At 39.8% G+C, this 27,500-nt stretch overlaps 2 protein-coding genes and 1 long non-coding RNA gene across 3 annotated transcripts in view; 2 read left to right on the forward strand and 1 right to left on the reverse strand.

The window, feature by feature from the left end:
* The window catches only part of LOC125243939 (gastrula zinc finger protein XlCGF57.1-like), an 848,513-nt gene that overhangs the window by 445,279 nt on the left and 375,734 nt on the right, over positions 1 to 27,500 (forward strand). The window lies entirely within an intron of this gene.
* LOC125245420 lies at positions 403 to 1,710 on the reverse strand. The gene is made up of 3 exons (XR_007179525.1): positions 1,624 to 1,710; positions 600 to 749; positions 403 to 524 (listed from the first exon to the last, which is right to left on the reverse strand). It is a non-coding gene; the product is annotated as an uncharacterized LOC125245420 (long non-coding RNA).
* LOC125244303 (tripartite motif-containing protein 16-like) lies at positions 15,792 to 20,719 on the forward strand. Its single transcript, XM_048154352.1, has 6 exons — positions 15,792 to 16,425; positions 17,059 to 17,154; positions 17,240 to 17,473; positions 19,013 to 19,172; positions 19,311 to 19,358; positions 19,517 to 20,719. Exons 1-6 carry the CDS (start codon positions 15,853 to 15,855, stop codon positions 20,050 to 20,052), a joined length of 1,647 nt encoding a protein of 548 aa, XP_048010309.1. The 5' UTR covers positions 15,792 to 15,852; the 3' UTR covers positions 20,053 to 20,719.

Consider the following 27,500-nt stretch of genomic DNA (forward strand, 5'->3'; position numbering starts at 1 on the left):
TCTTCCAAGTTTGTCTTGTCACGGCCCAATACAGTGTCCACTCTATCTATTATGGCTGTCGTCTGAATATACAGAACAAAAATTATGATTAAGTTTGAAAGAAAAGAATCTCTCATTACTATCACAATATCTTTTGTTATAATCCATTAATAACATCAATAACATTTAATTATTATTATTAATTTTATTATTATTATAGGCTACCTGTTTTTCATTGAAGATACTAATTAGGGCTTCTCTGTTTTGTTTGAATTTGAGATTGAAATTGGGGTGACATTTAAGATGCATTCAATTTGATCGCAACACCCCAGTTCTAAGATCATCTGCAAGTTTCTGTGAATCCAGAAAGCATAAATTGTAAATGTAGACATCACATTAACAACAACTGTTTAGCCTAATGAATCAATGTTTTATTCTGTACTTGTGTTAGTTTTTGCTTAATCATAACATTTTGAACATTTACTTGAATCTCTTCATCTGTCAAGATACTTTCCAGCATGCCCTTTTCCGCAGCAGCCCTCGTTCTAAAATAAAACAGCAGTTATGGCAACAACTTTGTGGTTTTACATCACATGAACATTAAGTATTAACTGACCAACCTTTTTAAACAATAGGGCAGTTTCATGTGGCACCCACAGTTAAATGATGTGTCAGTGGCTCGATCTATTCCTGCACATTCTGTGTGAAGCCAACCATGACAGGTATTGCACTGTGTCCACTGTACATTCTTTACTTCTGAGTGCATGGTTCTGACAAACACACACACACACACACACACACACACACACACACACACACACACACACACACACACACACACACACACATAAAAGCATACATATCTATATATCTATCTATCTATCTATCTATATATCTATATCTATATCTATATATATATATATATATATATATACAGTCATGTTGAAAAAGGTTAAGATACCCAATTAAATGCCATGGTTTACTGTATCATGGCATAATAAAAAATCATCTGTTCCTTGGCAAGTCTTAACGTTTTGAAAATAAGACATTAGAAAACAATAACATATCACATATCACACATTTATTTAACAAAAATTGGCCAAAAATGGAAAAGCCATAAGAGAAATACTTTAGTCACCAGTAAATATACAACAGAATGACTGAAAAAATAAAAGAATGAAGGTTTGCATCCCGATTTAAATGCTGTGGTGAGAGCTGTGCATTAACAAATGCCTACAAACCTCGAATAAACTGAAACAACTTTGTACAGAAGAATGGGCCAAAATTCCTCCAGAATGATGTGAAAAACTGATAAACTCATACAGAAAATGATTACTTGAATGTATTACTGCTTAAAAGTGGATCTATAAGCAATTCTATAAGCAATTAAATCATAGGGTGACACAAGTTTTCCCCCCATGGTTTTTCCCAATTTGACAGTTTGAAAAATTGAATAATCAATATTTGAATAATAATTTTGACCTGCAACATGACTTAGATGATTATATATATATATATATATATATATATATATATATATATATATATATACACACACACACACACACAAACACACACATATCTATATCTATATATATATATATATATATATATATATATATATATATCCCCTATTGGACTTACTGATTTCCGACTCTTTGATAGCAGCAAGCCCCCAGTTCCTGTGATAAGCATTCACGTTCCTGTAATTCTTTATAAGGTTGGAATTTCTGTTGAGTAAATATAAATCCAGTGTTACTTTAAAACCAATATAAAATGATTAAATCAGTGTTATTCAACATCTACACTTGAAAAAAAAAACTTTACACCCATTAAACTTACTCTATCCAAATGTCTTATATTGGTCAACATTAGAACAAATTATAAAAAAAAATATTAAATAAATATATTAAATAGATTTATTAAATATTAATATATTTTTTAAGATACCTCTGCAAGGTTTTTCATCATTGATGGTCAATTGCAGGTGAGATTTCTTCCACTACGGGCTTGTCAGCAAGCTGTCCTTCTGTAAGAGTCTACCACCAGATTAATAAAATAGGATGCAAGGTATTAGTTGTATATATTAAGGCATCTTATAACATGTTGCCCATAGCTAACATTTGAGAAGAAATTAATAAAAAACAGAAACATACTTAACATTACAATCTTTGAAATAGTACATGTACACATTACATTCAACATTACATTGAACAGACATTGGCGTTCATTGTAGTAATCCTGTACTACCATTCTCTCTCTGTCGCATTGTTCCTCTTCTGTTGAACTCTGTACCATAAATAAAAATGTATTATGCATACAAATATTTATATATAAATAATATTTCATTTGTAAATGTCGCTGTGTACATTCTCGATTGATTCATACTTCAGCAGGAGTGTCATCACTGATTTCAGTGATTTCAGTTGACCCTTCCATCACAGGTTTATGTTCTCTTGGAGTCTGAAAACAAGTTTAAAATATATTGGATGAAGGAATTAATTGTGAAAAGTCACAATTTACCATTGCAAACATAATTTTACAGAATAATCTGTTATTCTGTGTCTATACACTTAAAAAAGTGATACTTTGGACAAACTTAAAAAAAATGTTACAGCAAAATCGTAAATTTAATTTGAGGAAAAACTAAAAAATATGGCTGTAACAAATTAGAGAGTATTTTTTAAGTTGATCCAACTATCATTTTTTACAGTGTAAAATACAATTTTTAATAATACATGTATAGCTAATTTAAAATAAATACTACATTTGCCATATTAAAGTGGTTACTTACCCTTACAAGCATGATGTGACCCACAGTACAGTCTTTTGAGAATACACTATTAAATTCTTTAACGGTTGCCTGTTGGTCCCCAAAGCCTGGCTGTTTCAGTTCCTTGAACCCATCATAAAAATTCCAGTGACTACCAGTGATTCGATGAAAGGAAACAAAATGATTTTTTGACGTGAGATGATATGTCACCGCAACAGGTTGGTATCTGATTGTGAACAAAGACGTGATTACATGGAGCAACTGAATAATTCCAATTAAACAGTCATATACATAAAGATATTTAACTACAAGTATATTTCTTTATTTGTGTTTATTATGTCAACTTCATATCTTCATCCATTTGACAAAATAGAACTCTATGTTTATTACAAGATGTTGACTCTAACTATGTTTATAACTCTTCATTTTAAAAAGGAGATTCTTGCCTTTCATCACAAAGCAGAACTGATGAAGGAAGCATTGGTGGCTGCATTTCTGGGTGACCATCACAGGTGACTGTAGCATCTATTGCCATAATCACAAAAGGAGGCACTCCATGAACAAACTTGCGGGCTGTGTATGTTCTTCTTCCCCGACAGACCCTTCCGTTGCTGTGCACAACACAATACATATAAAATAATAAAAAGCATTAAATAAAAACATTTTTATATATAATACAAAAAGAAATCATAATTATATATGCAAAAAAAAAAAAAAAACTTTACATATACACATATCTCTTGCATTTAGTGTATTCATTTTTAAATTGTCATGTACCTCCACTTTTTTCTGCATAGAAGTGAATGATTGTCAGCAACCCAGTTGTTAATTGACTGTTGTAAGTCTGAGAAGTCATTACACCTATTTTGAAATTTTGTTTTAAAAACAATGTCAATAACATATGGTACTGGCATAACATTTTAATAACATTATGAAAACAAAATATTTATAAAATAAAACATTTTGGTTACTTACAGTACAGCAACAGACCAGCAAAGCTTTGGGAGCTCAGGGAAAGGACATTTGCGAGCGTCACATACAGACAGTCTTTCATTGTGATGGATGTAGTCTAGATGGCAAATCACATAGTCACCTTCAGATCCAAATGCATTCCATCGATCTTTCCCTTGAAAACGGTCCAAGTTTTTTAGCCAGGAGATCTTGCCCTGAGACCACTGCCAAACAGAGAAGTGTTGAATCTCATCTAGTGATGTGGCATTCTGCAGCAGTGCCATTGAATACAGAAAGAGATCTTCCGTTGGCTTCACACACTTCACTTTTGCTACCTTGCAGCACAGTATTTTAATCATGTGTACAGCACAAATGTGCACAACAGTGAAAGCATTGTTGTTTGCCTTCACTGACCTGAAGACATCGCTGCAGGTACGTGTGTATGTCATTCTGGCAGAAAGCATGTACTCACGCATGAATCATTGCCCAGCTGAAATCTGTTTCAACCTTTTGCGGTACAGAAGAAGAGTATTTTTCTTCTGCAAGTCTCTTAGAAGTTGATCGGTCAAGTACATGTGCGTTATAAAACGTGAAATTGCCACAAACTGTAAATACTGAAGTTGTAGAGGACTGAAATTTTGGTTCAAGTCTTGCTCATTTTATTATTATTATTATTATTATTATTAACCTTTATTTAACCAGGTGAGTCAATTGAGAACCAGTTCTCATTTACAATGACGACCTGGCCAAGAGGCAGCATAAAAAGCCAGTACAATACAAAAACATAAAAGATGCAGGTAACACATGCAGCTATAAACAGTGACATATAAAAACAAACAATAAACTAAGAACAAGTACAATGATCCTGAATTATTGACTGAACTGAATTTTTAAAGGAAGAAAGCGATATGAATGAGCTAAGCTTTAGAGTCTGCTGCAGATGATTCCAATCATATGCAGCAGAAAACTGAAAAGAACAACGACCAAAGGAGGTGCGGACTTTGGGTATACAGAGAGTAAGGAAGCTGCTAGAGCGCAGATTACGACTTGTATTATGAGCAGTTAAAAGGGACTGTAAATATAATGGAGTTTTACCAATAAGGGTTTTATAAATAAACAGAAGCCAATGAATTTGTCTACGCGAATGGAGAGAAGACCAATTCAGTAAAGAATACAGATGACAATGGTGAGTGTTAAATGAGGCTCCAGTCACAAAGCGGATTGCAGCATGGTAAATAACATCCAATTTATGAAGGAGAGTTTTTGAAGCATACCTGTAAACTATATCACCGTAATCCAAAATCGGAAGTACTGTCGTTTTAACCAAGAGCTGTTTAGAAGAATGTGTAAAAGAAGATTTATTACGATAAAGAAAACCAATACGAGACTTAACCTTGCTGAGCAGTACATTTATGTGCGTTTCAAACGATAACTTGCTGTCAAGCCAGATACCAAGATATTTGTAGCAATCAACATAATCGATTTCTGAACCATCCAATGAAAACATTTTAGGCAGATGTTCAACGTTTGGTAAATTTCTATTAAAAACCATACATTTAGTTTTATTTGTATTTAAAACTAGATGAAGGCTAGAGAAAGCATGTTGGAGGCGAGTAAAACTGGCCTGCAGTAAAGACAGTGCAATGGTCAGGGAAGAATTAAATGAATAAATAATAGTGTCATCAGCATATAAGTGTATGTGAGAATCACCTGCAGCAAAAGCAATATCGTTAACATAAATATTAAAAAGTATAGGCCCCAGTATGCTTCCTTGTGGGACCCCTTTAAATAGAGGCAGGGTGTCACGAATCCTGTCAGTTCCGGACTACATTTCCCATCATCCCCCCTGTCAATCACATGCACTCACTCCACCTATCACCTGTTGCCACATCCACCCTAGCACACCACACTGATCACCACACCCAGCTGCAGCTCATTATCAGGACTATAAAGGTCTCACACTCACACCACCAGTTTGCGAAGTCTTGATTACCCAGTGTGTCATTTCTGAGCGTTTCCTTGTTTCCTGTCTGCCTGTGTTTGATCTTGCCTGTTCCTGTTTATTGACCCGTTGCTGCCTGTCCTGACTCTTGCCTTGTATACTGTTCTGTGAATGATATCCGCCTGCCTCGATCTACTGCCTGTACCCTGACTACGTTTCTGCCTGTTCCTTACTGTTCCTGTTTGCCCCTGATCGACCCAGCCTGTACGACTATGCTCACTGTAAATAAAAGCTTGCATATGGATCTCTGCCTCAGTCCCGCTTTGTTACAGAAGACTTCGCCGCCACCACGATCCAGCAGCTTTCCCGGAGGACCTTTACACGGTATGGACATTACACAATTATTATTGTGGAGTACACAGGGTACGCGATCGCTAGAGGAATATGTGCAGGAATACTTGGACATTGCTTACCTCTCTGATCTACCGGACTGTGCATTAATTGACTTCTTCTGTGATGGCGTCAACCAACCTCTCCAGAATAAACTAAGACGAGAGGGACCGCGTTCATCACTCAGCGGCTTTATGGACTTTGCTTTGTTATCTGTTGGTTCTCTGTTTACTGTGGGGGTCGCGGAGAGATGCGACACCGTGGTAGAACACGTAATGGCCGCCGCGCCAAAGGACATACACAAAATGGCGGCTACCACCATAACACCGAGCCATGTCAACGCTGATCGCCCAGAGTCAAGTCACGTCTTCGTTGATCGCCCAGTCAAGTTATGTCTCCGCTGATCACCCAGAGTATCGTCACGTCCCCGCTGAGCGCCCAGAATCACGGCACGCCTCTGGATCTGTCGGAGTACGGAGAGGATTGCTTTCCAGTGTGGCTGATCCACCGCTGATTTCAGCACGAGCGGCTGGCATTCCCAAGCATCAGCCGGCCGCTTCACACTCCAGCCCGCCGGACGCTTCGCTCTCAAGCCAGCCGGCCGCCTCGCTCTCAAGCCCGGTGGCCGCTTCGCACTCCAGCCCGCCGGCCGCTACGCTCTCTAGCCCGGTGGCCGCGTCACCCTCAATCCAGCCGGACGCTTCGTTCTCAAGCCCGCTGGACGCTTCGCACGTGAGCGCGCTGGTAGCAACGCACACAAATTCAGCGGTTGCAACGCACTCAAAGTTGCCGAGGGGAACACATTCAAATTCACTGGTCGCAACGCACTCACGCGCCCTGGACGCGATGGACAAGATGGCCGCCCCTGCAGTGTCAGTGAACAAAGGGGCCGTTCCTGCTGTTGAGTCCGCTCCAGCCAGTGAGTCCGTTCCGGAATCCGCTCCAGTCAGTGAGTCCGCTCCAGTCAGTGAGTCCACTCCAGAATCCGCTCCAGCCAGTGAGTCTACTCCAGCCCCGCATGCGCTTCCCGTCAGTCCCGTCATGGCCAGAAGGACTGTGTTCACATTCTATATTCTGGCTGTTTTGCGGGCCTGGAGGATGTACTCGGGCTTCTTTGACTATGGACCAGTCTGCCAGCCTGAGCCCGCTGCCATCCCGGAGCAGCTCGAACCTGCTGGCGTCCCAGAGCTGTCCGCTCTCCCTGATACGGCCACGGAGCACCCTTGGTCGGCCCTGCCACCACCGCTCAGGCCATCTGCCCTGCTGGCGCCACCCGAGCTCCTTGCCCTTGAACCCGCCAATGCCTCCGTTGATTTCCCCAAGAACTTTTTTTTTTGGGGGGGGGGGGCAGTATACCTAGGGGTGGGGACCTGGTGGGTGGGGACCCTGCCCAGCCACTGCTGTCATGGCCATTTATGGACTGTAGGCCACTAGGGCCATTTATGGACTGTAGCCCACTAGGGCCATTTATGGACTCATTGCTGCGGTTGCCCAAGCCGCCTGACCTGCCGTGGCTGCCCGAGCCGCCTGACCGCCGTGGCTTCCTGACCCGCCGTGGCCGCCCGAGGCTCCTGACCCGCCGTGGCCGCCCGAGGCTCCTGACCCGCCGTGGCCGCCCGAGGCTCCTGTCCCGCCGTGGCCGCCCGAGGCTCCTGACCCGCCGTGGCCGCCCGAGGCTCCTGACCCGCCGTGGCCGCCTGAGGCTCCTGACCCGCCGTGGCCGCCTGAGGCTCCTGACCCGCCGTGGCCGCCTGAGGCTCCTGACCCGCCGTGGCCGCCGAGGCTCCTGACCCGCCATAGCTGCCCGTGGCACCTGACCCACCGTGGGTATCTCCTGCCTGTAGGTCTCCAGGGCACCCACCCCCCTCCCCAGTTGTGCCATCTACGGCGCGAGGACGCGCCTTCCGGGAGGGGGACATTCTGTCACGAATCCTGTCAGTTCCGGACTACATTTCCCATCATCCCCCCTGTCAATCACATGCACTCACTCCACCTATCACCTGTTGCCACATCCACCCTAGCACACCACACTGATCACCACACCCAGCTGCAGCTCATTATCAGGACTATAAAGGACTCACACTCACACCACCAGTTTGCGAAGTCTTGATTACCCAGTGTGTCATTTCTGAGCGTTTCCTTGTTTCCTGTCTGCCTGTGTTTGATCTTGCCTGTTCCTGTTTATTGACCCGTTGCTGCCTGTCCTGACTCTTGCCTTGTATACTGTTCTGTGAATGATATCCGCCTGCCTCGATCTACTGCCTGTACCCTGACTACGTTTCTGCCTGTTCCTTACTGTTCCTGTTTGCCCCTGATCGACCCAGCCTGTACGACTATGCTCACTGTAAATAAAAGCTTGCATATGGATCTCTGCCTCAGTCCCGCTTTGTTACACAGGGGATCTGACCCAAACCCCTCCACCTTTACTGATTGTGAGCGACCAGTGCAGTAACTCTTGAACCAAGCTAGACAGCTCTCAGAGAGTCCAATACCTCGTAGTTTATCCAGCAATAATTCATGGTCCACGGAGTCAAAAGCTTTTGCCAGGTCAACGAATGCAGCTACACAATATTCCTTGTTGTCAATGGCACATTTGATGTCATTGACAACCTTAAGTGTAGCAGTGATACAACTATGACCGGATCTGAAGCCAGACTGAAACTGATTAAAAACATTATGAGTCTCCAAATGGTGCGTGAGCTGCTTATTGACCAACTTCTCTAATACTTTAGAGAGACAAGGCAAAATGGAAATAGGTCTATAGCAGTTTAAATCTGAGTTATCACCCCCTTTAAAAAGTGGGGTTACAGCAGCAGATTTCCAATCCCTTGGGAAAATACCAGTACGGAGTGAAAGATTAAAAATGCAAGTAATAGGCGCTGCAATAATATAAGCTGATATTTTTAAAAATAATGAGTCTAATTCATCCGATCCAGCAGATTTGTGAGTATCCAGGTTGAGCAGTTCCTCGAGTACTTCAATCTCTTGTATTGACTGAAAGGAAAAGGAGTAGGAACCTGAAACAGGTAAATCCCTAACAGGTGTCAAGTTGGCAGAAGAACATGTAGAGATGCTGGAACTGTTCTCGTAGGCACAACCAGCATTAACAAAATGTCGGTTAAACTGATCAACCATTTTGGATTTGTCTGTGATAACAGCACCATCATGTTTAATTACAGTGGGCAAACGGGAAGAGATGTTTTCATTTTCCATTGTTCTGATGGTATTCCAGAATTTTCGAGGATCAGAGCCATTAACAGTCAAACGGTGCTTGAAGTAACTTGATTTTGCCTGTCTGATAGATTGAGTACATTTGTTTCGCATAGCCCTGTATGATTGCCAGTCAGAGATATTATTAGAAATCTTTGCTTTGCGCCATAGAGTGTGTTTTTGGCGAATAAGCTCGGACAGATCTGGACTGAACCAAGGGCTAAGACGATTTTTTACTCTGAACTTTTTAAGAGGGGCATGTTTGTTCAAAACAGTACTGAACAAGAGTTTAAAATATGCCCACGCCTCATCAACGTCAGGAATAAGCCCAATTCTGTACCAGTCCATAACAAACAGGTCATTCAGAAAAGCCTGTTCATTAAACTTTTTCAATAAACGTTTAAAAACAAGCACCGGAGGATTTCTTAAGGTGGAGCCCTTGCGGACACAGGCTATAGTACAGTGGTCACTAAGGCTTTGACAGAACACTCCAGATGTGTACTTCTCTGGCCTATTAGTAAGAATAATATCAATTAATGAGCCAGATTCCATAGTCTTAGAATTAAGTCTTGTAGGGGCCTGCACAATCTGGGACAAGTTCAGCGCATCTAGTTGTAATTTTAAGGATGATGGAGGATCAAACATATTCCAGTTCAAGTCCCCTAACAAAATAAATTCAGAGGAGATGTAAGGAGCAATTATTTCACTCAAAACAGTCAAAGCACATGCAGGAGCAGAGGGTGGTCTATAACAACCAGCAACAGTAATAAATACATTTTTAGATAAGGCAATTTTTAAGAGTATTAACTCAAACTGTTTAGCAACAGATTTTGAAAAAATTACTGAACATTGTAAATTGTCCTTGCAATAGACAGCAACCCCCCCACCTTTAGAAATTCTATCTTGACGAAAAATATTGTAACCAGGGATTGAAACAGCAGAATTAAAAATAGATTTCTTAAGCCATGATTCAGAAATGACAAGAATATCAGGATTTGCAGTATGAACGTATGCAGTGAGCTCAGCAACTTTAGGGAGAAGACTACGTATATTCAGATGCATTAGTCCAAGAACTTTATGATTACAAAAACAATCAAAAGTTAATGAATGTAAGGATTTGCTTGCTGGAATATCCGAAGATGAACAGTCAAATGGGCCGGGATTTGGTTGAATATTCCCGGACATCAATAACAAAAGGATAGTAAGGCATCTCTGTCTGAATGATTTGATGGTAAAATCCTTATTAACAGTCCTGCTAGGATGAAGAGGCACACAGAAATTGTCCTGAAGGATCAAAATGCTGGTTGTACGAACCAAGAAAACTAAGCTAGGGATAGCTGGAGATAATAAAGGCAATGACTTTCCCCATGATAAACAGCTGGTTGAACATGTGCTTCTGCCTGATGTGAATGGAATAGACAGAACTGCAACGGGGGCTTGACAGGTATTGAGAACTTCAACAGAACTGCACAAATAGAACATACATAGTGCAGCAAAAATCAAAATGAGTCTCCATTTAAAAGTCAATGCGCAATCAGTTAAAAAAGCAGCTCTGAAACCGTGGCATGGTGAAATCCAGTCCGTGTTTACAATCCACCGATTTAGAAGGGCAGTCTGTCAAACAATCCAGAATCCGTAACAAACAATCCAGTCCGTGTTCCCGATCCGCCGATGTTGAATTAGATAGCATGTAAACAAAGAGCCGACACCATCAGTCAGCGCTTTATCGCAACTTTATCCAGACAATACTTGTAGCAGAAACTGGGAACGGGCAATGGGCAGCACAGGACCAGTAGGACCAGAAGTTCGCGTGCGGCTTGCACGCCGCACAGAAACGACGTCCACCGGCTCAGGAGAATAACAAATCCCCCAGTTAGCGGTCAAAATCACTCAACCCGCGCCAGCAGTCCAAAAACATTCGCAGACGCACACAGGTAGATGACAAAGTTGTTCAGAAATCTTTGTAAAAATACTGAAGTATGCTATCATTACTGGGAAATTAACACAACACGAAGACAGAGGAGAGACATGTAGCACTTAACCAGCTTGCTGCCATCTTGGATACAATCCAGAAATGGATTTGTGTCCATTCTAGTCTCAAGATTGCACTCACTTGATATTTTTTGAAGTACTGTGAGCGGAGGCACCTCATTTGTGTTTCCCTCAATTAACTTCTGCTCATCTGCAGCAGCAAGTTTTTTGTTGTGAAGGTGCATAGGTGTACATTCTCTTAGATTCACCTTTAATGCTTCCTTTTCACTACTGGTAGTGCGTCTCCTAAATGTAAGACCTTTAGAATGGTCTATTCAGCCAGAAACTTCCACATTGATGAAAATGCATTCTGCATTTTTGGCAGGTTCTTCCAAAATGTGCAAGTCAAATTTGGTACACCCTGGGAATTTACAGCTGGCCTTTCCATGCCAGTAGGGACTCATCCTCTTTCTTGACTCAGACTGAATGACTTTATTGTATGAGAAAGCCAGAACACAGTTAATCATCTGACCAATTTTTTCTGACAGCATATCTGTCCAGCCACGCTGCAGGATTCTGTAGCCTCGTCTTTGGGTGGGTTTTATTTTGCTCCACTCATCTTCTGATAGTTTTATTTGAAATTCAGTGGGGCACTGTTTAGTTTGTACCTTTCCTTCACTCTCATGTTTTTCTTCCTCTTCCAATGGTTCAGAGTTGAAAGACTGATCAGGACTGTCAAAATGAAGTTGAGTCCTCTGTAATGGTCTACTTGTTTTCTTTATGGAACAGTCAGGACACAACCATGGTGAAATCAGTGCAACATCCTCAATACTCCGAAATCCAACGCACCTTGGGTGGAACCAATCTTTACATCTATCACACTGAGCGTATGGCTCTAAGGTATTAGGACGCTTACAAACACAGTATTGTTGTTCATCAGACTCAGATTTTGTGATTGAATGTTCAGCCTTATTAGGAAAAAATATATATATTGATTACATTCAAACACATAATAGATGGAAATGGTAATTTTGTTTACATTTGCATACTTAAGTAATAAATTAAATGTTTAGTGTTTATTAAACAACAGAAACTGCAATAAAAACAAAAACAAACAAACAAAGGACTTAGCAGTTAAACGTAAAAAAAAAAAATCTTCTGGAAATGTCCATGTGTAAAAATAAAAGCAAATGATTACAACATACAGTAAGACAGACAGAGAAATAGAGGTTTACTTACCTTAATATGCAGTGTGGTCTTGTGAAGTCTCTTTCTGTTATTAAAATTGTTGGGTATAGATAGAGAATGACATAGTTGTCCCCAGAAAGCATTATCTTGGTAAGGGGTTTCATTGAAACACTGTTCAGTAGACTGCAATTTTGATACTTCTGTTACAATTTCTTCCCCACTCACAGATACATATCGTGACTGTTGAAAAGACATTATGTTTATGATACATTACGGTTAAGATGACAGAATTACAAAATATTATTACCAAGACAAATAACTTTCAACATCTATTGAGTGATGTTACCACATACCTTTCCAAACACTTTGAACCTGCAAGGACAACAGGTGCAGAAATATTTGAAATTATGAATAATATATGAGTAACAGAAAAAACTTATGAATAAATGAAATATGGCGTAATTCAACAGTAATTCTACAGGAGATTAAATTTCAACTAAGAAATTATTATTTTCCTCAGATACATTAAGTTATACACATTAAGTTATATTTCTTTTCTTTTTTTCTTTCTTTCTTTCTTTCTTTCTTTCTTATAGTTGTTGCTTAATTATTTATTTTGGGTGACTAAGTGAGTGATATTTGGAATTAACGTCGTGGGGAGAAAACTGTGGGGTACAAAATGTGAAAGTCATGTCTGTACATCAGAACCTATGTACAGTTTCCATAAAGAGACAACTTATTAATGCTTCAATAAATTTTCTTTCTTACACATTATAGCCAATTAAAGTTTTTTTCCCCACAAATTTTAATATCACGTACAGGCCTAAAAGTTGTTTAGAATGCAAGTAGGCCTACTACTACTACAGACCCTACAATAGTCAAAGCTATAACCAAGTTGTCTTATTTTTTATTTATTTTATTTATTTATTTATTTTTTTCCGTCATAAACTATGCATAATTGATGTATAGCCTAGTTATGTGTAGTTAAATAATGTGTAGCGGACGTTCGCAACATATAACTGAAATTTGATCCATCAAGTAGTTCACTTACCTGTAGACTTGCTTAGACATCTTTCGAGTCATCCAGCATGGTTAATCACAGTGTAGCTACTTAGTAATTGGAGCATAGGTTTATTTTTTGATGTATTTTGCATAAACCCTTACTGCAAAAAGCTAAGTTTTATCATCAAAAAAGTTCCTTTATACAAGAAGAATCTCAGCGAAATCCTGATCCAATAGTGAAGGTATATATAGCTATAGGAAATTGATAGCTCCTCCAAATGGGCCGACGGCAATGGTACTAAATTTCGTACAGTTGTCATATATAGGATTATATAATATATTAACAAAAAAAAAAAAAAACGTTGAAAATCATTGAGATAAATAAATTACTTTGTTTAATGCTGGATAAAATGTATTTTCAGTTCTTCAAAGCCAGTCGTTATTGCTTTGCACAATGGAAAATGACATAAAAACCCTAAAAAACCTACAAGTATATTTTAGTATACTTAAAATAACTTCATAATGCTTCAATAACAATGTCTATATTTTGGCATGGTAACAGTCAAGTGCACTGGGAATAAGGCTCCAGTTAAAATTTAAAAGCATCCTCAAAAGCAACTGAGATATAGCTTCTCGAGTTGGGCCAAAAATTCAATTTCTCATGTAACTGTATGTCACATCTCTCAGAATCATGGAATCATAACTCAATAATGCTACAGTAAAATTGGTCATAATGCTGTATGATGACAGAAAAGTTATTTGAGAATAATGCTCCAGGTAAAATTTGAATGCACCCTTAAAGGCAGCTGAGATATAGCGCCTCCAATTGGGCCAAAAGTGCAATTTCTCATGAAACTTTTGTCACATTTGTCAAATTTATAAATCCATAACTTAATAATGCTACAGTAAAATTGTTCATAATGTTGCATGGTGACAGTCAGGTGAACTTGGAATCAGGCCCCAGTGCAACTTTTAAGGCACCCTCAAAGGCAGCTGAGATATAGCGCCTCCAATTGGGCCAAAAGTGCAATTTCTCATGAAACTTTTGTCACATTTGTCAAATTCATGGGTCCATAACTTTAAAATGCTACAGTAAAAATGTCTCATGATGTGCATGGTGATAGTCAAGAACATCCGCGTACACTGCGCATGACGCATTTTGCACGTGTGCTTTGAATAGTTTGTGCACTAATTTAGTTGTCCACAAGGTGTCAACACTGAAACGGGCCATTGTTTCACAGTCTGAAAAGAAACGGAAAAAACAGAACTACAACAAACACAATAGCAACCCGTGTTGACGAGTGCTCGTGTGAGGGAATTAAAGATACCAGCAACTCTATTTTTAAAGAGTAAAAAGACATTTGATCTTATGTTTTGGAGCGAAAAAGCGCGAAGACTGGACAAGAATGAATCTTTCTAGTGCGCATGTGTTGAACACCTGTGTTCGCACACGCTATCAAATGCTTGAGACTGTGCATGTTCGTAAAAAAAAAACCAAATAACTTTATTTCTGCAACATTTAATGCAGTTGACACTGCTGAATCTTTGTAGTGTGTAAGTGCCCGATGGTCTTAGCAGCATGAAAAACGAAACTTTTATTCTTAATATCATGTAAAACGTAATGTAAAGCAAGCGCTCTTATTCTCATTCGCGAGACTGTTCTGAACAAAAAAGGATTCTGGATTCTGACCTAGTTTAAAGGTAAAAGGCCCGAGTATAAATAGGCACTATAAAAAGTATTAAAAAGGTGAAATGGAGTATAAAAAGTATCAAAAAAATTGAGCAACAGCCAGACCTGAAATTACTTGTGATAACAATGCAGAATTTCACTAGGAAAAAGGACTTCTTTTCATTAATTCATTTGCTTAAGAACTGTTTTTCCTTGTGCATTTGGGCCTTTTTTCATACTCAGAGTATGAATGCATTGTTGCATTAAGAATACAGCAAGACAAACTAATAATCCTTTTTTTAATGACATTTTTTTTCATGTTCAGTGACACTATCAGTAGGACAACCGTTAAAGGACAAGTATGTGCATGTAAGTACTTGTAAATACTACAAATATTGTCTTAACTAGGCCTAAATAAAAGTTTTGCGATCCAAGTTGTATGTGGCCCTTTGCATTTTATGTGGTTTAAATGCAGCCCTCTTGGCCTCCAAACTTGAGTACTTTAAACCATAAAATCACATTTCTTACAGCATTGCATGTGATAATTAGAATGCAGTTATTTTTTCTGTTATTCTTATTCTCTGTAACTTATATGCTTTGAGTGTCTGAGACTGACATCTAGAAGACGTTTTATGATCTGTGACTTTACAGACTTGCAGATAAACCTGTTTTACACGTCACTCAAACACAGAAGCAGGAAACAGGAATCACGTGAGTTCAGAGAAACTGAAACTGAAGTGTAGTTGAGCTGTTGTGTCTCTGTATTCATGCAGTAAAATGGCAGAAGCCAGAATTTCTCAGGATGAGTTCATGTGTCCAGTGTGTCTGGATCTCCTGAAGGATCCAGTGACCATTCCCTGTGGACACAGTTACTGTAAGAGCTGTATTACAGGCTGCTGGGATCAGGAGGATCAGATGAGAGTCTACAGCTGCCCTCAGTGCAGAGAGTCCTTCAGACCAAGACCTGCTTTAGCTAAAAACACCATTCTGGCTGAAATGGTGGAGAAACTGAAGAAGATTAAACTTCCTGCTGACTGTTACGCTGGAGCTGGAGATGTGCAGTGTGACGTCTGTACTGGAAGAAAACACAAAGCCGTCAAGTCCTGTCTGGAGTGTCTGAACTCTTACTGTCAGAATCACCTTGAACAACATGAGAGTTTGTTTAAAAAAAAGAGACACAATCTGACTGACGCCACTGGACGACTGCAGGAGATGATCTGCCCGAAACACGACAAGATCCTTGAGGTTTTCTGCCGCACTGATCAGAAGTGTATATGTGTGCTGTGTACGATGGATGAACATAAAAACCACGACACTGTATCAGCTGCAGCACAGAGGACAGAGAAACAGGTATGAACTTTAAACTATAAACTGATTAAATAATGTTGAGACTAATTATATTGGCACCCGTATGATCAGGTAACATCACTCACATTGCAGACATCAACAGAAGTGAACAGTAGCTGTAAGGGGACTTTAACTGATGAGCATATTTGTGCTCCATGTTGAACTTAAAGCCTGGAACACACCAAGCCGACGGTCGACCGTTGGGCAGTTTTTGTTCGTTGACCGACTAAGTTTTCTCAGTGTGTTCCGCAGCGTTGGTTGAAGTTGGTCCTCATTGGCTTTTTTTTGGGCCGATTGACATGTTAAATCGGCATTGGAGTTCGTCCGTCAGTCGGGCCATCTGATCATTCTGATTGGCTGTTCAGCTACTGCCACCTGCTGGTACGGAAGGGCATTTATTCTCAAGCAGGCACAGAATGGATGTGCTACTTGGCTGTCGGGTGTCTAGCGTTGGTTTGGTGTGTCAGGGCAACTTTGGACCCAGACGCTGCCGACGTGAGCCAACCCCACAGTCTGCTTTCGTTGCCATTAGTTCGTCGGCGTCAGCTTGGTGTGTTCCGGGCTTAACACAAAATATGGTGAAAGGCAACATAAACATGTTCATCAACAATCTTTTTTTTTTCGCTTGTGCTTTAGCACCAGCTGAAGGAGACGCAGAGGTCATTCCAGCAGAGGATCCAGCAGAGAGAGAAAGATCTTCAGCAGCTGAGAGAGGCTGTGGAGTCTCATAAGGTGAGTCTGGAGAAGAAGAGAAGTTTGGGAAGTCTCAATCATTCTCACTGAAGTCACTGTGTGATTGTGATGTGTGTCCTAACAGCGCTCTGCACAGACAGCAGTGGAGGACAGTGAGAGGATCTTCACTGAGCTCATCCGCTCCATCGAGAGAAGCCGCTCTGAGGCCACACGGCGGATCAGAGATCAGGAAAAGGCTGCAGCGAGTCGAGCTGAAGGACGACTGGAGCGACTGGAGCAGGAGATCAATGATCTGAGGAGGAGAGACGCTGAGCTGGATCAGCTTTCACACACACAGGATCACATCCATTTCTTGCAGGTAACAGAGATCTAGAAGAACAGGATCATAGTGGACTTGAGCAAGAGACTCACAGAGAAACATTTCATGAGAGCAGAATGAGCCGTTGACTGAAGTGTTGATCTGTGTGTTCGGTTATTATATAATCATCAGTCAGACTCTCATCTGATCATCTTCTTTTGTAAGAGACACACTCAAAAATGCATTTCAGCTCTGGACATCTCTTAAGAAAACTCTTTATTCTGGAAGATATATTTAGCTGCCAAACTCTACTAGCGCCACCAACAGTTCACAACAGCACATCAGATGATCTTCAAACCTGACAAAATGTATATGTATCTTTTTATAATTGTTTGCCTTTAACATGTTGAGTAATTTGACCATGATGTCCTCAAACATGAAGTGAGGCTGTATATTAGCAATGCTTCAACATACTGAAAACCACACAAAACCTGACCTTGGGACGTTATGAATTTCAGGGACACTAATTGCTAAAAAGTTGTGGCACATACATATTGGTTGTAGCAACAACATTATTGTTTAGTGGTTCAGCGTAATTAGTTAGCAAAGAAAGTTTCACAGGTTACGAGTGCACAGTATCCAAATCTAAACTCCATTTATAGTAAATTGATGGTCCCGCTTCCTTTCTATTAAGACTTCTAGTTGAGAATTTCTCTCTTCTCATCACTCACTTATGTGATTGATCAGTTATGTTATTGCCAGATGTTTGATCATCCAAGTGATTTCCTAGAAAGTTCACATATAGTGTAAGGGTGCTTTCACACTTTGTTCGATTGCTCCCCCCTCCCCCTGCCCCCACTGGACTGTGTTAATATTATATTATTTGGGTCCGACCCGCGGTTCATTTGCATCATCAAACCAGCAGCTGTTTACTACGTTGCTTAGTAATGACGGCGCAGGAGAATGCGGCAAAATGCATAACGTTGCTCTCCTCACTTTTATATTTTTGTTTTTGAACCATTGATTTTGTTCATAATGGCACTTGTGTCTATCTGCCATGAATGTAGAACGCTGAAGGCGAGCAGAAATGAGAAATAAGAGACGTGCTTGCAGTACGTCAGTCACGCTTGTTGGGACAAGTTAGTGAAACACACACAAAAACACACATTTTACCAAATAATACGGCATTAATAGCAGTTCACTTCTGCAATTTGGCACGTTTGCATCCATATCAGAAGCGAACCGTACTGGAGTTCACTTGAACCGCACCCCAGACCACCCTTTTTAAGCGGACTCGGGTACGGTTCGCGGGTGTGCACCTGAGTTCAGAAGACAGTGTTTACATCATCCAAACGTACCGAACTCTGACGTCAATTGAACCCGGGTGTGCACCAAATGTGCTAATGTAAAAGCATAGGGTGCTTATAGCTTATAGCTCTAGCATGATATAATGAATATGAGAAGAATGAAGGTGATACTGTGAAAGTGTTGGATTGAGGAGAGTTACTAAAGAACAACTAGAGCTTCTCAAATCTGACAGTAGTGCAGGTTATTGGCTGAAGTGTGGAGGTGATGAGCTTCGTTTTCTGTTTTCTGTAGAGTTTCCAGTCTCTCTCAGCTCCTCCTGAATCTACAGAGGTAAAAGACGATCCCTTCAGTTCTCTCTCCTCTTTCGATGCTGTGAGAGAATCTGTCCGTCAGCTAAAATACAAACTGGAGGATTTCTGCAAAGAGGAGCTGAAGAAGATCTCTCACAGAGGTAAAGTCCTGGAGATTCATCTGATCCTCCATCATCTCATATCATGTAGATCATATTAGAAATGTCTTAGGAACGGATGCAGGGATCATTTTCTCTTGACATGATAATCACACTCTTCATGTCTGTTGATTTCCACAGTCACTTTCACCAACATTGTTCCTAGGACCAGGAATGACTTCCTACAATGTAAGTCACTAAGAAAACAAGCAGAAAAACTCACTGAATGTGTTCATGTTCTTCCTGGAGAAGGAGAAAGAAAACATGACAGAGTTCTATGAAGAGTTCAGACACATTAAAAGATCAGATTGATAATTCCTGATTGTGATGTGTTTTATCTCCATCAGATTCCCATCAGTTCACTCTGGATCCAAACACAGCATCCAAACACCTCCTTCTGTCTGAGAGGAACAGAGTGATAACTTACACTAACACAGCGCAGCCACATCCTGATCATCCAGACAGATTTGATGAATATCTTGAGGTGTTGTGTAGAGAGAGTGTGTGTGGACGGAGTTATTGGGAGATTGAATGGAGTGGAGATGGTGTGGTTGGTGTGTATATATCAGTGTCATATAAGAGCATCAACAGGAAGGGACTGGGTAACGAGTGTCGGTTTGGATATAATGATCAGTCCTGGAGTCTGATTTGCTTTCCCACCAGTTGCTCATTCATACACAATAACATAGAGTCTAAACTCCCTGTAGTGTCCAGCTGTAGAGTAGGAGTGTATGTGGATCACAGTGCAGGAATTCTGTCCTTCTACAGAGTCTCTGGAGACACAATGAGCCTCATCCACACAGTCCAGACCACATTCACTCAACCGCTCTATCCTGGGTTTAGTCCTGCTTATAATGGATCATCAGTGAAACTGTGTTGGTGAATCAGAACAGACTGTAGAGAGATTCTATCCATGCTTTGAGCTCATGATAAATCAGTAACAGTGAGATGTTATAGTATTTATAGTCTAGTATTTTCTATTAATTACATTAATAATACAGTCGAACTTCTGTCATTAAAATAACATGCCTGAATAAATGTGTAATAGTGATGCGCAGATCCAATCCACGGGTCGGGTGCGCCAAGGAATAAAAAATAGTCCAATTAATTGCAGGTGGGTTGCAGGTGGATAAGATAAATCATTAATGATGGAAATATTAAATACAAACTCAAATGTGAACGTGTTTAAAATTTTTCATCAGGCACTAATTTGCAGACTCTCATTAAGCTACACAGTTATGGTCCACTTGTTTAAGCAGCAATGGAGGCAAAACATCCAGGAGTAATTTAAAAAAGGAAACTTAAAAACAAAACAAATAATTGTGTTTTATTTAATCATCTTCTTGTGAGATCTTCTTTGAGATGCTAGTTTTTAAAGGCTCTATAGAAAATAAAGTTTATTATTATTATAAAAAAGGAAAGAAAGAAAAATACAGTGTGGGAAAGTTTTTGTGAAGTAGTTAACAAGGACCAATCAAGTACCTGGGTATGTGATATGTAACGGTCGTGAAGAGCTGTATGTAACAATAAACTAATAAAGCCTATATCCAGCGTTTGCTTGGGCTGAAGTTTTTTCCTTTGTGTTCGTCAAGTTGCAGTGACAGAAACCATGACATTTCAATTTACGTTTGAAGGGAGTAAAGCCTATTAAGGAAATTTAATTTTGCCAAATAATAACTTTTTAACTTTAAATAAATGTTCGTTTAAATGGAGCCTACTTCACTGTAATGTTGCCACATTGTTGCGATATTAGCACAAATGGGGAATATTAATAATTATTCATAACTCATTATGATTATTAACTATGATGAATTATGAATATTTGAATCAGTTAATCAAATTAACTTAAACTTAAAAAAAAACATTAAAATTACAATCAATAAATCAGTTCATCCTGTGAACACTCAGAATCAATTATTAATTAATTCTAAGAGAAGGGTATTTTTCATGGCTACAGAAAAATAATTCTTAGCATTTACAGTGCTTAGAGCTGTAATAAGATCTGATCATTTAAAAGCCAATTTATTCACAGACGGGGAGACAGAACCAAATATGTATTGTGCACAAGTTTTATTTACTAAATCACGAACACATAACTAAACTAACAAACACATAACATACACGCAGGTCACACACATACATAGGTAAAAATGAGCAATGATAGAGTTGAACCGGAAGTGGGACAGGAAATGGAGCTATGGGAAAAAGTCAAAAACAATCTGGAAAAGACCATCAGTTTTCTCAGTAATAAAACACCTTTGCTAACAAAGGTGGTTCACAAATTAAAGGAACACTCCACTTTTTTTGAAAATAGGCTCATTTTCCAACTCCCCTAGAGTTAAACAGTTGAGTTTTACCGTTTTCGAATCCATTCAGCCGATCTCTGGTTCGTAATAATCAAGGAACTTTGCTGCCGTACCATGGCTGCAGCAGGTGCAATGATATTACGCAGCGTCTCTCACAAACGTCTCCATGGTTACAAGGCACGCTCCCTGTGCAAGCAGGGGTTCACAGGCGCTGCGTAATATCATTGCGTCTGCTGCAGCCATGGAACGGCAGCAAAGTTCCTTGATTATTACGCCAGAATGAGAGTATAGTTCCTAGCCATATCAGCCTAGAAAATCACAGCTTTTCATTTTTTGTCGGTCTTAGTACACGATGTAACTACAGAAGAGTCAAGTTTTAAATAGGAAAAATATTGAAACTCTTTGGTCATTTTTAAGCGAGATGCTAACGGTCTAATCAGATTCAATGAACTATGCTAAGCTATGCTAAAAGTGGTACCGCCAGAACCAGAGATCGGCTGAATTCAACTGTTTAACTCTAGGGGAGTTGGAAAATGAGCCTATTTTCAAAAAAAGTGGAGTGTTCCTTTAATACTAAATTGCTGTACTAAATAGTGTTCAAATGTACTTGCAAAATGCCTTTAGGTTGAGGAGCATTGGATCTGTAGGCTGGGGAGAAATCCTTGATGGTTCGGTCTGAAGTTGTAATCAATATTTTCTGCGTTGGTTGAAGAAATATGAAACAACTTAAGCTGTTAATTTGACTCTTAGTGGGGAGAGAGTTCTTCTTCTCTCTCATAGATGAGCACATGGCTGGGTTGCAGGCCTAGGCCTACAGGCCATGGCCTACTGAGGCCACACAAACGGAGATTCCTTGAGTCCATCCAAGAAGCAAGAGAGAGGGAGGAGCATTGTTTTAACCTCTGGTCAAAGTCACACCTCTTGATCCATTAAAACGTACAATATATTTCAATTCAGACCTAGTGGAGTAATACTATATTACTATTACACCACTAGGTCTGAAATATATTGTTCGCTGCAAACATGATGATCTTAAATGTATTAATAATTAATTTACTATTAATAAATGTGTAAATGTGTTGCATAAAATGGAAATACTCAATAAAGTAGGCTAATTACGTTACCTCAGATGGTTGAATGGTTGGATTCCACAACTGGTAAAATAAAACATATATAAGACAATACAACATTTACTGTCGGTGCCATAAAATTTACTGATGATTTCATTTGAAAAATTTTCTTTTGCGCTTCTGATTTGGCAGTGAAATTCGCCGATTTTGGGTGCGTAAAGGCAGGAACACACCAAGCCGACGGTTGGCTGTCGGGGAGTTTTTGTTCGTCGGCCGACTAAGTTTTCTGAGTGTGTTTTGCACCATCAGCTGAAGTTGGTCCTCGTTGGCTTTTTTTTCGGGCGATTCGCCGATTGAATCGGCGTCGGAGATCGTTGGTCCGTCGGGCCATCTGACCATTCTGATTGGCTGTTCAACTACTGACGGAGGGCAGAACGGACGCTACTTGGCCGTCGGCTGTCTAGCGTTGGTTTGATGTGTCAGGCCAACTTTGGACCCAGACACTGCCGACATGAGTCAACCCCACAGTCTGCTTTCGTCGCCACTAGTTTGTTGGCGCCGGTTTGGTGTGTTCCTACCTTTAGATGTGAAGGATTCTATGGTCCAGTTAGTATTTTCACCCCATAATGGCGGCCGCGCTACTGGAGCGCCATCTAGTGGTTGTAGCCCAAAAAGTATCAGAGTGTCGCCTCTTGGGTTCTATACTTTTTGATGAGGGTTTCAGCTCTTTTAAAGTGAATGAAGTGACTTCATTCACTGTAGAAGCGGGTAGAGTTATGAGGTTTGACTGACAGTTCGAGGATCCATGGAGTTACAAGGTTTCAGCTCTTTTTAATACTTTTCACTGGTTAGGAGTAATGAGGTTTGACTGACAGTGTCATTCATCGAAGTGTCGCATGCTTCTCTGCTTGCTTGTATTCTAATGGTAAATAAAAACCTGATTGTTTGAATAAGTGTTTTCTTTACTTAAGAAACACTATACATAAAGATAAAGACTAATGCAATGCAAAGTGTTTGTTATATAATTAATTATTAGCCTATTGATTTTACTTTATCATAGTGTTTAGTTTGGCATTAATGGATTTGTGTGTGTTTGTATGTTTCCTCCAGAGTCAACATTGAAACCAGCAACAAACAGGTCATTACACAATCATGGATAGACGAAATGCTAGAAAAAGAGCAGTAAAAAAGGTCAATGCAATGTTCTCTGCATTTGGAAGTAATTTAGGAGAAACAGATGATCATGGTGCTGCAGTGCATGATGAGGAGCTGAGCTGGTTTGATGTCAGTCAGGATGATGCATTGTCTGAGTCAGAGAGTGAAGGAGAACATGAGGAAGATGATGGCAGGGGAAGTAGTTCTTCCCTTACTGAGTCTTTGTGTAACTGGGCTGTCAATTATGGTGTGTCTTTAGTGGGTCTGACTGCCCTCTTATCCTAAAAGTTCATCATCCTTTTTTACCTAAAGATGGCAGGATTCTCCTAAAAACAGTGACTTCATACAGTATCCAAAATGTTGCGTGTGGCACATACCATTATTTTGGTATTCTTAAAGCTCTTTCCAAAACCCTGGGAAAAAATCTGGTCTTTTGTTCCAGATAAGTATGAGTTCAAAATCCAATTGAACATGGATGGCCTGCCTCTATTTAAAAGTTCATCATTGCAGTTTTGGCCAATTCTAGGGTTACTGCATGGTTATACAAAGAAACCATTTGTTATTGCCCTGTTCTGCAGTAAATCCAAGCCAACATCCCTGACTGACTATTTAACAGACCTAGTCAGTGAATTGCAAGAGTTAAGCAAGGGATTTGTCATAAATGGAAAGCAATTTTTCCTAAAAGTAACGTCTGTCATCTGTGATGCTCCTGCTAGAGCTTTTATAAAGGGAATTAAATCACACACAGGTTATTCAGGTTGTGACAAGTGCATCCAGTCTGGTGTGTACATAAATCACAGAATGACCTTTCCTGAGGTCAACAGCCCAAGTAGGATGAATCTTTCCTCAACATGTCGGATGAGGAACATCATCTTGAAGCTTCACTTTTAAAAGATGGAGGAATCAGCATGGTCTCAGGTTTTCCACACGATTACATGCACCTTGTATGTCTTGGTGTCATGCGAAAACTGCTGGACTTATGGCTTGCTTCAGGGCCTTTATGCTGTCGTTTGTCTGCACACCAAAGTTTTGCAATCTCAGATGCTCTCATTAGCTTGAGTCCTTATATTCCTGTGGACTTTGCTAGGAAACCTAGGCAACTCTCAGATAGATTGAGGTGGTAGGCAACAGAGTTGCGACAGTTTCTGTTGTACACTGGTCCAGTGATTCTTCATGATGTGCTCTCAGAACCAGTGTACAACAACTTTATGTTGTTATCTGTGGCTATTTTCATTCTCTCTAGTCCAACTCTGTGTATAGGTCTTAATGACTTTGCGCACAGCTTGCTTGTTTCATTTGTAAAGCATTTTAGTGAGCTCTATGGTCCTCAGTTTGTCAGCTACAATGTACATGGACTAACCCATCTTTCTGAGGATGTCAAAAAAAATGAAAGACTCGACTTAATATCTGGGTTTTCATTTGAAAATTTATTGGGACAAATAAAAAAAATGATAAGAACTCCACACCATCCCCTATCACAGATTATAAGACGACTCTCGGAAATGGACAGTTCTTTTGTAAATGCAAATGTGAGAACTGAATTAAAGAAACAGCATGAAAATGGCCCAATCCCTCCAGGTTTTAATGACACTCACCAGTTCCAGGAGGTTGTTGTAGGTAGCACTAGATTGAATCTCTCAAGTATGGCAGATAGCTGTGTCAAAATTGGAGGCTGCATTGGTTTAGTGATGAATATTCTTCAGTGTCAGGAGAAAGTTTATATTATCTACAGAGAGTATGAACACCTGGAGCCTTTCTTTCACTATCCCATAAACTCCATTCAGATCGGGATCTATTTAGTTGATAACCTCTCACCTAGCTTGAAATATGTTGAGCTGAATGAAAACGTAATGAAGTATGTGAGGTTACCATATCATGGCCGGTTTGTTGTAGTTCCTTTACTGCACACGGAGTGATGTAACAGCACTGCAGCATACAGATTTTTTTTTTTTTTTTTTTTAATTTTTAATTATTAAAATGTATTTATTTTATTTTATAGATTAAGTTCAGACATGTACAAAGTGGTGGAGTTCATAAAAACCAAAGAAGTGGAGTTGGTACCAAGTGTTTGGATACGGAATGGAGTGTGCTTATGGCCACATCTTAAGGGAATGTCCCTATACTCAGTGATTAAGCAGCAGGTGACACCAAGACAGGACTGGGTGTCCTGGGAAATTAGAGAGCTGTTCACCACTGGTATGTTGGATAACTATTCTTTATGTATTTTTAGGAATGTTTATAGTGATGTAAGATTTAATTTATCTTTTTTTTCTTCTTTTTTTTCAGACAGCTACGAGGAAGGAAGGAGGAAGGCTCGAGAGGCTGAGGTTCGATCTGACCTTCAGTCAGATGCTGAGGAGCCAGGCCAGAGAAAAGTCAGGCGTAAAATGTAGGTGTAATATTTTTGGTAATATTTGTTTACTGTTCTCTTACAGTTTTTCTCAGTCGCTTTGGTGCATTTCTCACATCACTATTTACATTTGCACAACAGTTAGTTCAACCTCCACAACATTTAGTCATTTGTGCACATCATAGTAGCAGTTTCTCATTCCTTCGAACAAATTGCAAATGCTTTTGGACATGCATCAATTGCTTTCATACAACTCTCTGCTGTTTTATAACATTATCATTTGCTTATGTCATGTCAGTCAAAATTAACTATACTTGTGAATGCTGAATAGTCATTCCATATAAAACTACAGTAATAGTCCTCATTTCATTGCTTGAGTCATTACATACAAAAATGTTGAACAAGTTGTCAAAATCTGTCAAGCAAATTTTACACATTTTTTTTAAATCTTTTTTTCCTGAAAATGTCTCCTAAATTGAACAATTTCTCTCAAGTGAATCTCAACTTTCACTGATGAGAAGGGGTGTGTGAAGCATTAGTTTCAACCAATGATAAGCCACTTCTCTACAATCACTGTCAGAGCTGAATCCCATAAACCCCCACTTTACAAGCATATACGAACCAAGCAGGACATAGTGTGTACCATTTCTACAATACTGTGATACAGAAATGGAAGGTCAGCCTCGTGGAAGAGTGGTAAGGGTGCGGGGAAGAAGGGGAAGGGGACAAAACAGGGGAAGAGGAAGAAGAGGCCAAGTACATAGGCAGATCTGGTCGAAGGGTGCAGCCAAATGTTGGGAGAACCACTGTAAATTCAATTATTCAAACATTTCGTTGGGAGAACAGGTGTGTATAAATGGACAGTAATTCAGCACTAAACAATCTGCACTGCACTACTGTCATCATGTCATACATGAAGCTTGCAGTGGGACAAGAACTTGTCACTGTACATTTTACATTTAGACGTACAGCTTTACTGCATCACACATTTAGTGTATTGTAGTGTACAGTAGTGTTACAGTAAAGATTTGCCATATGTACTGCAATATTGTTTACAGTTGTGCACAGCTCTACCCAAAGGGAGTTTATGTTTGTTGCAAATAAGGGTGTATTTTTTTCTTTTGCACAATGCTGTGAACAAATTAGAATTGCAAAGAGCATATGCAGTAAAAATGTGAAACATACATATTCAGTGTCTTGTACTCAATTACCTCACTAAATACAGTAATGTGTAACTTTACTGTATTTTTCAAATGGCTGTGCAAATAGTATATAGTGCTGTCTTGAGCATTTTCAGGTAGTGTCACCAAGATCTGACTTTTTTGTATTGGAAAACATTGACAGAGTAAACTGTCATAATGAAAACATGACAAAGCCATTTGACTATCTTGTTCATAAACAATGGTGTCAGGACTTTTCATCTTGATGACACTGACACTTTCATTGACAC

The sequence above is a fragment of the Megalobrama amblycephala genome, linkage group LG1, assembly GCF_018812025.1.
Source record: "Megalobrama amblycephala isolate DHTTF-2021 linkage group LG1, ASM1881202v1, whole genome shotgun sequence".
In the NCBI taxonomy this organism is placed as follows: Eukaryota; Metazoa; Chordata; class Actinopteri; order Cypriniformes; family Xenocyprididae; genus Megalobrama; species Megalobrama amblycephala.